Source organism: Acartia tonsa, chromosome 15 (assembly GCF_053477335.1).
Source record: "Acartia tonsa isolate MP-2025a chromosome 15, ASM5347733v1, whole genome shotgun sequence".
NCBI classification, from domain to species: domain Eukaryota; kingdom Metazoa; phylum Arthropoda; class Copepoda; order Calanoida; family Acartiidae; genus Acartia; species Acartia tonsa.
The window spans coordinates 18,429,529-18,443,637 of NC_137274.1; the positions used below are offsets into that span (position 1 = coordinate 18,429,529).

At 33.2% G+C, this 14,109-nt stretch overlaps 1 protein-coding gene and 1 non-coding gene across 2 annotated transcripts in view; one reads left to right on the top strand and one right to left on the bottom strand.

Moving 5' to 3' along the window:
- On the bottom strand, positions 1–72 carry TRNAT-CGU (transfer RNA threonine (anticodon CGU)). The gene has a single exon. It is a non-coding gene; the product is annotated as a tRNA-Thr (tRNA).
- A 4,386-nt stretch (positions 73–4,458) lies between these two features.
- LOC145307421 (uncharacterized) overlaps positions 4,459–14,109 on the top strand; it is a 47,999-nt gene continuing 38,348 nt past the window's right edge. The window contains exons 1-5 of the mRNA XM_080149855.1: positions 4,459–4,491; positions 6,562–6,607; positions 7,395–7,454; positions 8,472–8,567; positions 12,636–12,752. Of these exons, the coding sequence (XP_080005981.1) occupies positions 4,474–4,491; positions 6,562–6,607; positions 7,395–7,454; positions 8,472–8,567; positions 12,636–12,752 (337 nt within the window). The 5' untranslated portion in view covers positions 4,459–4,473. The remainder of the gene's footprint in view (positions 4,492–6,561; positions 6,608–7,394; positions 7,455–8,471; positions 8,568–12,635; positions 12,753–14,109) is intronic.

The following is a 14,109-nucleotide window of genomic DNA, read 5'->3' on the forward strand; positions in this document are numbered from 1 at the left end:
TGCCCCCTGTGAGGTTTGAACTCACGGTCCCTGGTTTACGAGACGAGTGCTCTACCATTGAGATAAAGGGGCCACTTGTACAAAAAAAAAATTTAAGATAATACAAATCCACAGAGAATATTAAGTAAAAAAAATTTGTATCTTTTAAAAACAATAAAATTAGGCAAACGTCAGTAGGGCAGTTACCCTATAAATAGTATTCAAAAATATTCATAAGTATCAACATTCAAAAACGTATTGCTCCAGGTGAAACTCGAACTTATAACCCCGGCATAACAGTATAGAAGAACCGTGCGCTAACCGATTGCGCCATTGGAGCTCTTACATTACAGGTTCAAACTTTTTGTAGCTCTTCGAAATGGTGGTTTCTATGTTGTAATTTAAAAAAAAAACTTAAAATAAAATTTTTTAAAAAGAATATAAAAAAATTTAATAGGATAACATTTTTAAAAAATAAATTTAAAATTTTTTTTTGGGGTATGGAAATGTATGACCCCCACCCCAAAATTAGCTCAAAACCACCCAATGACCATATATATATTTTCTGTGAAGGACAACCTTGTCAGTTCAGTGGTTACTGAGATCTTAAGCTTCAGACAGACAAAATAATATGAAAATTAAGCCCCGCGGCTGAATTGACGGCTGAGTCTTGTACTTGCACCTGCAGCTGCGGCTGGGGCTTACAATATCTCAGCCGCGCGGCTGCTTCAAAGCTGCGGCTGAATTAAAAAACTTAAGCTGCGGCTGAGGCTGCGGCTTACAAATATCAAGCCGCGCGGCTGCGGCTGAGGCATAATCAAAACTTTGCAGCTGCAGCTGAGGCTTTCTTGAAGCCGCGCGGCTGAGTGCGGCTGCGGCTTCAGATCATTAACAGCCGCGCGGCTGAGTGTGGCTGAGGCTTCCCCAACTATAAGCCGCGCGGCTGATTCTGGCTGAGGCTTAGAGGGGCATTGGCTGAATGAGGCTTAGTGCGGCTGAGGCTTAATGTGGCTGAATTGGAGTTTTGTGGCTGAGGCTTACAGTGGCTGAGGCTTACAGTGGCTGAATGCGGCTGAGGCTTACAGTGGCTTATGTTTTCTTTAAGCCGCGCGGCTGCGACTAAGGCTGAGGCTTATTAGGTGGCTGAGAAAGCCGCGCGGCTGATTTTGAGGCTTCTCGTAAGCCGCGCGGCTGATGGTGGCTGAGGCTGAGGCTGCGGCTGCGGCTTCCGAATCCTGGTTTGAACTGTTATACAAGTAGGTGTATGTGTGTGTGTGTGTGTGTGTGTGTGTATGTGTTTGTGTGTGCGTTGAGGACTTTTAATGACGTTTGTTCATTCAGTTGAGTGTCAAAACGTTTCAACCACTAATTGTAATCTACACCAATTTATTGGACATTGGCTTATACCTTTAGATCCTTGACAGAACCACTCTCCTCTTATTTTGAAAATAAATTTAATTATTTCAATGTTCTAATAGTAAACAATAGTTTAGCCGCGCTGCTGCTGCCGCCGCTGGTGGCCAGATTAGGGTTCAGCCGCGAACTGTTGGACTGTCGGGTGCATCAGAAATAATAAGAATGACGGTAGCAGCAAGGGAAGGGGGGCAATGGAACAGAAATCTAAAGGGATAAGACAATGCACGATAAATCTATATACATTCCCAATGATAATGCACAAAATCACCCCTTCTTTACAATTACACAATTAGTGGTTGAAACGTTTGGACATTGAACTTAATGAAACAACCTATCAAAATTCAATAAAAGTCCCAAAAGTTGTAAATAAAGTTGTAATAAAGCTAAATAAATCTAAACTAATATTTGGGAGTGGGTGGGGGGGGGGGGGGGTGCAGAACTATAAGAAATTATTACTTCTAAGCTTTGCTAAAAATAATGTAAAGGTTTCGTGATTTTTATCCTAATAGATATATTGTAGAATAGAAACATAATAACTAAATATCAGCCAATAGTAAACAGTTGAGGAACTAGGAAGGAAGGGGACAATTGTTTATTACAATAGTCCACAAAGTTTTCAATAACGTTTCTTATAAGTTTTCTTATTAAGTTGCTTAACCCTTACAGATCGGGGGGGGGGGGGGGGGGCTCAAAGAGCCCCCACCTCTAGTTTTTTCAATCTCATTTTTTTGTAGGTAAGATGGAGAGCTGTAACTTCATGACTTTTTAAGTTTAGTAATTATACATCGGTAAGAGTTGATTTTATTAGGATATTTAGTCTGTGTCGGTCGTGGTGTCCGGTCAAAGTCGGTTGGGTAGCAACAAAAAATTAGAAAAAATTCTAAATAAATCTTAATTTCTACATTATGACTTTTGTGTATAAGGTAGAAACCTAAAATGTTTTTGGTGAATACTTAGATATCAATGACCATCTGAGAAAAGTGGTGTTATGACCGTTTGACCGACTTTATGACCGATTTTTGTCCGGCTTTTACTACAGACATATATCATGAATATCGTGGCTTCTATTACAGCTAAAGACCTATAATTTTTTTTGGTAAATCCTTGAGCAATAATAAACAGATAAAAATATTAATTTGCGCCGCCAATCGTCGTTTTACCGCTGTAAACGCCGAAAATGGCGGTTTCCGTTATTTGCCGTTTTTCGGTCATTTGGTCATCCTAGCTGCAAAATTGGCCGATCTTCAGCTGTTTTAAAATTTAGCGGCTGGCCGCTAAAAAGCGACTAAGGAGCGGTCTGACTGCTATGACTAGAAAAAGTAATTTTCTTTAAAAATACACATGAACCACCAGAAAAAAAATTTACGTCTTTATCTGTACCAGGAGCCGAGATAGAGGAAGGGGGTTCTTTGAGCCCCCCCCCCCCCCATCTATTAAGGTGGGAATTGGGGCCCGATCTGTAAGGGTTAACAACTTTTGGGACTTTTAATGAATTTTGGTTGGTTTCATTTAAATGAGTGTCAAAACGTTTTAATCAATAATTTTAATCTACAGTAAAGGAAATATTTGTATCATCATTGAGGATGTACATCTTGCCATTGTCCTATCCATTTATATCCGAACAATATCTGAATTTATAGGAACAATCCGGGAAACTTTATGGTCAGAATTTAGATTTTTGCGCCAGTCTAACCGTCAACTAAATCTTTTGTAAAACTATTCATAGGTTTATAAAACTACTCATTGTATTAACATAAATAGCGGCTATGCCCCTAATGGCCACTATATATTTAAAATATGTCTATGTTGCGTTTGACGATTATGTTTAAGTTGAACTCTCTTTCTAAAATCGAGAACGTAAGAAAAATTTTGATTTTTGTGATTTCTTGGGAGGGTGGTAGTACCCTCCCTCAAAATAGTTAAAAACCTTCCCAGGACATATGAGAATCTACCCTGTTAAGGAGAACCCGATCGGTTCACCCCATCTTCCTATTGTAGTCTATAGATGTAACATTAATCTAGTTTTAATGAAAATAAAATTACTGAAAAGTTTTTGAGCCATCAAATAAGATAATGTAGTTAAAAAAACTTTGGGTATGGGTTTAATTTATAATCCAATGTCCCCTCCCGAACTGGATGAGTATTTACAGAGAGAGAGAGAAAATGGGCAAATCATTACATTCAGAATTGAATTGGCAGAATATAATCCATAAGTCTCAACAAAATTGTAACTAATTTTGTTAAAAAACCGCTTAAATATTTATTCTATTTAGGACTTGATTACAAAGATGCTTCGCTTATAACATTGTACCATGTTCCAAAAGGAATCAGTATTCTAAAAATCAGATGAATAGGAAAATTTTAACTTACAAGTTAAATGGACGTATGGACAGTATGATGCCAATAATGGAGTTACTACACTTTCTAAATCTTACCTAACTGTTATAGCTATCATTATTCAAAATTTGAAATCGATAGGATAATTCTTACATGCCTAAATTAACGAAAAAACTAACTGTTAGGAAAGGACAATGTTGATAAACAAAATTATCCCCCCTAGTTGAATCATTTGTACACTCAACTTAATGGACCAACCAAAAACCAATTAAAATTAATTAAAAGTCTCCAAACTTGTTAAGCTACAAAATAAGAAAATGCTACAATAAACCCCGTCCATTGTCCCCTTTCTCTTTGTGTGTGGGGACGTTTTGGTTTGTGTGTGTTGGTATGTGCAGGAAGGGAGGGGACAGTGGTCTGTAATAATCTTTTCTTATTCGTTGGCTTAATAACTTTGGGGACTTTTTTTGATTGGTTGATTCATTAAGTTGAGTGTCCAAACATTTCCACCACAAATTTAAATCTACAGAAAGGTTTATCTTGTATATCATCATTAGGGATGTATATCAATTTATCAGCCATTGTCTTATCCCTGTAGATAACTACACACACGCATACACTAAAAAGTTGACTTGTGAATTACAATTTAAAAAGAAAACTTGTTGGGCCAAGAAAAAAGAGAAATCTAAAGGTTACTAGCACCACCACCACTAGTAGGTTAGTTCTTTCTCATACGTGATCATGATAACATTTAGTTTTGTGAGTACATCTTATACATATATCTATCTATCTATACATCTATACATCTATATACCTATCTATCTATCTATCTATCTATCTATCTATCTATCTATCTATCTATCTATCTATCTATCTATCTATCTATCTTTCTATCTATCTATCTATCTATCTATCTATCTATCTATCTATCTATCTATCTATCTATATATATATCTATCTATCTATCTATCTATTTATCTATCTATCTATCTATCTATCTATCTATTATCTATCTATCTATCTATTTATATATAGATAACTGAATAAACTAACCCTTTAAATCTCTCTATCTATCTACATAACTAACTATCTATCTATCTATCTATCTATCTATCTATCTATCTATCTATCTATCTATCTATCTATCTATCTATCTATCTATATATAGATAACTGAATAAACTAACCCTTTAAATCTCTCTATCTATCTACATAGCTATCTATCTATCTATCTATCTATCTATCTATCTATCTATCTATCTATATATAGATAACTGAATAAACTAACCCTTTAAATCTCTCTATCTATCTACATAGCTATCTATCTATCTATCTATCTATCTATCTATCTATCTATCTATCTATCTATCTATCTTTCTATCTATCTATCTATCTATCTATCTATCTATCTATCTATATATATATATATCTATCTATCTATCTATCTATCTATCTATTTATCTATCTATCTATCTATCTATCTATCTATTATCTATCTATCTATCTATTTATATATAGATAACTGAATAAACTAACCCTTTAAATCTCTCTATCTATCTACATAACTAACTATCTATCTATCTATCTATCTATCTATCTATCTATCTATCTATCTATCTATATATAGATAACTGAATAAACTAACCCTTTAAATCTCTCTATCTATCTACATAGCTATCTATCTATCTATCTATCTATCTATCTATCTATCTATCTATATATATCCTAATTATATTGTAACAGGATGTATTTTTGTCGGTCTGTTTGTATTAAAGAATCCTGGTAACTGCTGAACATATAGGCTTCTCCTTTACAGGGTTGATTATCAAAGGTCCTGGGAAGGTTTATAACTATTTTGGGGGAGTGTACAACTACCCTCCAAAGAAAAATCGCCCCTAGAAAATTTTAACACCCCCTTTTTAAAAAACATTAATATTGGAAGCCTAATTCTTATCTGCTATTCAAGATTTAATTGATTTTTTTTGCTAATATTAACTACTCCAAAAAGCGGCTAGTATATAATTTACCAGGTCTGTTTGTCTTTCGGTTATGCCAGAAAAGATTTAAATATTAAGAGCCTTTCAAGAGAAATAGATTTTTAAAAACTTTAATATATAACATTTATGTATTAATTTTTGATGATTTTTGCCGTTTTCGTGTTTTAAATGTACATATGAGGTAGGAAGTAGAATGATGCTATATCACAATTTTTGCCTAAATTTCATGGAAAGAATATTGCTAACCGCTGAACCGATTGTTTTTTTTTAACAGAGTAGCTTCTCATAGGTCCTGGGATGGTTTATTATTATTTTAGAGAGGGTACCACCACCCTTCCAAGAGAATAACCAATTTGCTTTGAATAACGATATGTTATGTAGTTGTGGACATTTAAGATGGACCAGTTAATTTATTATGCGCTAGCGACTACGCCCATAGAGGAGGGGAGAGTCGAATTTGATAATTCAGTTTATTTTAGATTTGAAAAGAAAGCCTAAAAAAAATTTTTTTTGGGGGGGAGAGATTTTTTTTGGAGGGGGTGCTCCTCTCCTTCCATTTTTCATTTTAGTTAAAAAAAATTTTTTAAACAGGGGAGGGGGGAAATTTTTTCGAGGGGCGATTTCTCTTGGGAGGGTTGTGGTACCTTCCCTCAAAATAGTTAAAATCCTTCCCCGGACCTATGAGAAGCTACCCTGTTCAGCATTTAGCGAGACTCTTAGGTACAAACAAACAGACAAACACACATCCTGTTACTGTATTATAAGGATTTGGCCATAACTCTTTAAACGTTAGTTAGCCCAAAAAGTATATAAAATTTTTAAAAATATTTTAGGTTTGTTTGCTGCTATATGTTGGAGGATGCTTATCCAAAGCTATAGGTGAGATTTTATTGTCAGGAAGGGAGGGGAAATTGCGCTGTTTATTATACTAGTCCCAAAAGTCTTATAATAACAATTTCTTATTTGTTGACTTAACAACCTTTGGGACTTATATTGAAATTTAAGTTTTGGTTCATTTAGTTGAGTGTCCAAACGAATCTACTACTAATTGTAATCAACAGACGGGTATAATTTTGTGTATAATCATTGGGGATGTACATTCATTTATCGGCCATTGTCTTACCCCTTTAGATCCCTGTTTTATTGTGCTTTCTCTCTAATTATTCTTACCCCAACCCCTATTTATAAAATGAATTATTTTCTTTTTTGCCTAACCCATGTGGATGGATTTAAACTTGCAGGCCCAAATCTACAAACTAACCCTCCAGGGCTGCCCTGACTCCAAATATAACCTAAGGCAAAACACCCCATTTAGATAAGCCCAAAATGTAATCTGTATAAAAAGGTAACAATCTCTGTCTCACTAGCTGCTGAACAAACATGGTTCACCTATATAATGTAGCTTTGAATAGGTCCTGGAAAGGTTCATAACTATTTTAGGTGTGGGTTCCATCACCCTCCCAAGATAAATTGTTCCTAGAAAAAAAATTGTATAAAATATTCTAAAGTGCCACTAGTTTTGCTGAAAACCAGTTCTAATCCAGCAAATATCAATCATTTAGAAGGCATTCTGAAAGTATTTTTTTTGTGGTCTAAGGTGTACAGAAAATTACCTAAATAAAAAAATCTTAAAAGAATGATAAACTTTTGTTACATCTTTGTTTAGACATTAAAGAATATGAAAAAGGATTAGAAAATGATAACAAATATACTGATGTGGATCAGGGTAAGCAATTTTCTTGTATTCATTTGACACAGTTGGATTAGAACCGGTTCTGATTTTTGGAATACTGATTCCTAGAGGAGTAACTCTATAATCAAGTCCTAAAAATGTAAGTATGTACTTAACAATTAGCCTGTATGTAAGCATTTTTCAACAAATTTACTTCCAATTTTGTTAAAATTTATATATGATTGTTAAGTTCTGTCCCTCTACAAGTGTTAAAGTTTGTTTGTCCTATGGTTTCAAAACTTTGCTTCTATGGATGTTGTCATCCTTGTTTGTTAAGCGTTCAGTGAATATAATTATATCTAGTTTTCTCACTCTTTTCCACTACTACACACGTGGCTAGCATTTTTTTAAAGCAAAGCTTTTTTATAATTAGGGTAGGTCCGTCTTTATGTAACTTTTCCCTTTTTTTGTTAATTTAGATATGTTAAGGTCTTAGCAATCTACATGTCATTTTAATCTAAAAATTTGTTTGAGAAAGAAGGTGGTCAAAAAGTAAATAATGAGCATAAATTCAAAACAAACAAAGATTATTTTATGTTAAAAATATTTTTGCTCCTAATTTGAACATTATTAACTTATAATGTCACGTTTTTTTTGCAATCATAAGATTAACACAGAAATAAGGTAGAACCAACGAGCGAGTTAAATCTAGATAATATTTGGGGGCAGATGGAGAGGTCGTCAATTTTACATGTTGTTGTTTTATAGGTTTTGTGATTTTTTTCCAATTAATTTTTTTTCTGTATGAGCTGAGGTCATACTATGTCTAGGTTGAAACCAATTGTATAGTGTACATTTACATACACAAATACACTCTTAAAAAGGTTTCTTCTTATCAATTACTGACTTATATTAACAACAAAAACAATATGTTATTTCAGCTGTCGTTGGGGGGCAACGCATCGCAAAATTGATGACCTCTCCATTTGCCCCGGAAATATTATTTTAGATTCATTTTGCTTGTTGGTTATATCTTATACCTAATTAATTACATACTTATAAATTGTTTAGAAATAAGGAAAGCTGTTTGCAATGGAAATGTTTCTACTGAACTTGTTAACAAGTTTCTGGAGCCTGGAGCAAAAATACAAGAGAACAGTTTGTCTGGTAAATTGATTCATTATTTTCTCAACTTTTAAAAGCTTTTCTATAATTAGGGTCTATCCTTACGTCCGAGATAGATAGCTTTTATTCGTTAATTTAGGCATGTTAGAATTGTCCTATCGATTTCAAACTTTGCATGATGATTCTTGTAGTAGTTAACTACGATCTAGATAGCGTAGCAACTCTATAATCATTACAATAATGTCCGTATGTACATTTTAAACATGCTGATTTTTCTACTTTTTTAACAACAAATTTTTATGTGATCTAATTATCCGTTTGATCTGATCTTTAGTATATTGATTCATGGGACAACAAAGAACAATATTATAAGCAGAGCAACTCTATGATCAAGTGCTAAATATGTAAGTATGTCCAAAAACATTATCCTGTATCAAGCAATTTTTCAACAAATTTACTTACAATTTTGCTTCGACTCTTATACTTTTATATTCTGATTATTCAGTTCAGACACTATAAAACTATTCAGAGCTTCGCTTTGCTTTGTCATCCTTGTTTAAAGAAAAACTTGACGATTAACACTTAACAATCAGGGAAGGGGGGGGAGGAGTTCTGGATAGAGGCTGGACCATCAAGACGTGAGCAATTAAAGTGTTTCAATAATCAAATCAAGCCTGAATCATAAATATATTCATTTTTAGTAGCGAAGCTGCTCTATAATTCACTATGTCTGTCAGTTAGTCCGTTAGTCTGTCCGTGATGCTATGGGGGAAATGGGATTTACTCAGCTCCTATAAAAAATTGAATGCTTAAATTTTTAGACAACATTCCCATAATTAAGAAGCACAATAAATTATATAACAAAGATGGCGGTAGGACCGCCTTTTAGCAGGTTTTAGGCTATTTTTGTATTTCTCACATTTTTTTCCATATCTTCAGTGTTTATGGTCCGATTTTCAAATTTTTTCAGTTATAGATAACAAAATTAAATTTCCTGTTGTTTAAAGAAAACAACTATGACGGTCAGACTGTGTTTCAGCAGGTTTCAGGCTATTTTTGTATTTCTCACATTTTTCTCCATATCTTCAGTGTTTATGGTCCAAATTTCAAATTTTTTTAGTTATAGATAACAAAATTAAATTTCCTGTCCTTTAAAGAAAACAACTATGACGGTCAGACTGTGTTTCAGCAGGTTTTAGACTATTTTTGTATTTCTAACATTTTTCTCCATATCTTTGGTGTTTTTGGTCCGATTTCCAAAATTTTTTCAGTTATATATATCAAAATTAAATTTCCTGTTGTTTAAAGAAAACAACCATGAAGGTCAGACTGCCTCTTTGGAGGTTTTTGGCTATTTTAAAATTTTTCCCTCATTTTTCCATATCTCTGATGTATATAGTCCGATTTTCCAAATTTTTTTAAGTTAAGGATTTAAAAATTAAATTTCCTGTCGTTTTAAGAAAACAACCATGGTGGTCAGACTGCCTTTAGCAGGTTTTTGGCTATTTTTATGTATTATACATATTTCCCCATCATTAACATCATTAACCATCATCATTATACAAAATAAAACAAGGTTTTGTGTTTATTTTCTCCAAGAAATCTATTCTTGATATTAATAAATACACTTTAAATCTATATGTACGTATTCTCATCCATCATTTTTTGTGCTTTGCTACTTATGGATATTGTCATCCTTTCTACTGTTAGTCAAGGTCATATTTTGCTTTCTTCGCCCTTTATTGCTTAAAAGAATTTAAAAAGCTACACTGTAGATTAACATTTTCTGCAAAAAGAAATTTTCTTCTAGCTTCAAAAATAAGAAAATTTCAGCCGTTTGAAATTTTCAAGTAAAAAAGGACCTGAAAACAAAGGTTGTTAAATAAAAGGGTGGAGGATGCGAAAATTGACTTTGACTTACTTAAGGTCGAAAATTCATTATCACACCCCACCCGAAGACATGTTAGGTAAGAAAAAACCCCCCGCAGAAACGGTTTACACAGGATGTACTGGGACCTCATGGTGGTTTCAGAACATGCTTTCCCTAAATTGAGTTAGTAGCTTCCCATAGTAGAAAATTTTAAGATTACTTTTGGTGATCAAATTTTTACTTTTATTTTTAGACTACCTTCACCTAACCTGCTTTATTGTCTTATTTTGCCTTTCATTTTTATCATGCAAATTCGCTCACATTACAGTTGAAATGACAGATATTGGAGCTTTCTAAAAAGGTCTCTAACATTTTACTAGCTCTAATACTTTTTGATATATCTTATTTCAAAGTTTTGTTGTAAAATCTTCTTTTACACAGCAAAAAGTTGAAATATAATATTAGTTATTTTAGAGAAAATAGAGAAAAAGTATCTTCATCTAAATCTCTCTAATATTGCTCCAAATTGACCAAATTGGACAGTTAAGGTGCCTAAAACTATCTACATTCAATGGAAAATCCAAATACATACTTTTTAAGACTATATAAGCCAACAGGAGCATACTGAAGTGATTTTAAATAATGCTAAAGGAAAAAATATTTCCTGTTTTCTTTAAATAAATTGAAATATAATCGACTTTAGCAAGGATTTTAAGGTAAGTTATGGTGTATAAAGTTGTCACTTTGTAATTAGAAAGCCAATAAAACACAATCATCTGATATTTTGAACAAATAGAAACATATCGTAAGAAAAATAGACATAATCATAGAAAATAAACCAAAAATTGGTTAGAATTTTAAGCATTTCCAAGCAGTTTACAAATGTAATCTACTAATTCTAGTAATTTTTTCTAAGAATAGTTTATTGGCTTTTTAAATTTCTTATAACTTATGAAACAAAATTTTTTTTTGACACCTTAACTAAGAAAACATAGTAATAAAAAGACTTTCATAAATGATCTCATATATAATAAAAGACACAATTTATTCTTAGGCCACATTTTTTTTTGTTAATATACACTATTAGGTACTTTAAACTAGTATTGTGATTTGTAAAATCATAAATCATAATTAATTAGGAGTTTCTATTAACTTAAAACACCTTTTACATTATTAAAAATGACTTAAAAGTGATTTATAATTAAAATTAAATTATATTTGTTTTTTTGATATTACATTTTAGCGTTCTCCGGTTGACTTATAAAGTCTCAAAAAGTGTGGATTTGGATTGTCCATTGAATGTAGATAGTTTTAGGCACCTTAACTGTCCAATTTGGTCAATTTGGAGCAATATTAGAGAAATTTAAATGAAGATACTTGTAATTTACTCTAAAATAACTAATTTTATATTTCAACATTTTGCTGTGTAAAAGATGATTTTCAGCAATACTTTGAAATAAGATATCTCAAAAAGTATTAGAGCTAGAAAAATGTTAGAGACCTTTTTAGAAAGCTCCAATATCTGTCATTTCAACTGTAATGTGAACGAATTTGCATGATAAAAATGAAAGGCAAAATAAGACAATAAAGCAGGTTAGGTAAAGGTAGTCTAGAACTAAAAGTAAAATTTGATCACCAAAAGTAATTTTAAAATTTTCTACTATGGGAAGCTACTAACTCAATTTAGGGAAAGCATGTTCTGAAACCACCATGAGGTCCCAGTACATCCTGTGTAAACCGTTTTGGCGGGGGGTTTTTTGTAACATAACACGCCTTCGGGTGAGGTGTGTTATCAAACAGGGGACTTGCACAAAAAATTTTGGCCCTCTAGCTCTAATAAGAACTGAGATAATAGGGGGGAGGGTCCAATAATAATTTTTATATCTGGATGAACCTGCTAGGTTTGCTGGCATCCTGTGCCTGTCAGGAGAAAGATATATAAAAAAACTCACTGTTATGTATAATCACCAATTTGAAAAAGTCTATCTTTTACACTGAAAAAAAAATCTTAGGGGCTCATCCAATATGAGTTAGCTAAATATAAAACATAATATAAAAAAGCCATAATCAATTACTATATTCACTTTCTTTTGTTTTGTTTTTAATCATCAGGTACAGTACCTCTCAAAAGCAATTTGGAAATACAAAGAAACGCCCCTTAAGAGGCATTGTCACGAAAGGGACAATACCCAAATCATCTACTGCAACTTTCATTTTCAATAATTTTTGTTCTTTTTTAGTTTTTGAAGATTTGAACCTGACAAGTATAATTTGTGAAATTGAAGTAAATAATACAAATGAATTAATCAAGCTCTTCTTACAGTATGGAGCAGATGTTAATGCTACAGATCCCGGAGGTTTAACATACTTTCTTATTTAAAGTAACAGGATATATGTCTGTCTGTATGTCTATGTGTTATACCAGAGGATCTTGCTAACTAATGAACTAATATGGTTCTCCTCTACAGTTAAGTTTCTCACAGGTCCAGGAAGGTTCATAACTATTTTTTTGGATCTTGGACAAAGTAGCTTCGGACAAAGAAGCTTCAGGACAAAGTAGCTTCAGGACAAAGTAGCTTCAGGACATTTACTTAAGAAAAGTAGCTTCATAAGAAAAATAGTCTCCAATATGGCCGCAGCGCTCGGCCCCCTGGCCTGCCTAGCTGCGGGTTCTCGGCCCCCTAGCCTAAAACCTCACCTAACCTAACCTATGTTAGCCTCAGAACATTTATTTTAGTAAAATATCATCAACTTATAATACATAGGTGGTTTAGAATTTCGTGGATTTTGCAAAAAGTGGTTCATAGATTTTTACAATTTTTAATATTGTTTTTACAAGTTTTAATAATGTTTTTTACAAATTTTTGGTTAGGTTAGGTTAGGTTATAAGCTAGGGGGCCGAAGCCTGAGGCTAGGCAGGCCAGGGGGCCGAGCGCTGCGGCCATGACCTTTATTAACAGTGGAGGCTACTTTTCTTAGGAGGCTACTTTGTCCTGAAGCTACTTTGTCCTGAACTTACTTTGTCCTAAGCTACTTTGTCCAAGATCCATTTTTTTTTGGAAGGTTACCACTACCCTGTTAAGAAAAATAACCCATAGAAAAAAATGCTACTATGTCAAATTTTTTTTGCTTTTCAAATTTGTTCACCACTTTTGGGAAGCTTTACTTATGTTTCACCAAGATGGTTTTAGGCAAATTTTTTATCAAATTAAATTGTGATGTTTTTTTCTCTAAACCTTTTTATGTATTCACCTAAATGCTAGAGGTGCAACCTCTATTATTAAATACAAGAATGCTTAAAAATGAATTGTTACAATTCTCTATACTTATTGTCTTCTTTCTGTGCACTAAGATCTGGTGAATGGCTGGAACCTATTGTCTTATTATTCAATGGGAAGATTGTGAAATCGTATAAAAATAAGGGAAAGTTCCTTTAAAGTGCGATTTGTGTATTTTTGAAATGGCTTTTTATATTTTATTTTAGGTTAGGTTAGGTTATATTGGGTTAGGTGATTGCCCCATTTGGTTAGGCAATTAGCCCCACAGGGTTAGAGCCCTAGAAATAGGAGAAAAGCAACTGTGAAAAGTACGAAGAATCGCCCCTTAAGGTGCGTTGCCACAAAAGGGACTATACCCAAAAAAAGAAATCTGCCATATTTCTCACTTGGCCTAATATAAAGAATAGTTTTTCTTCAAAAAAGAATGTTCGATAGC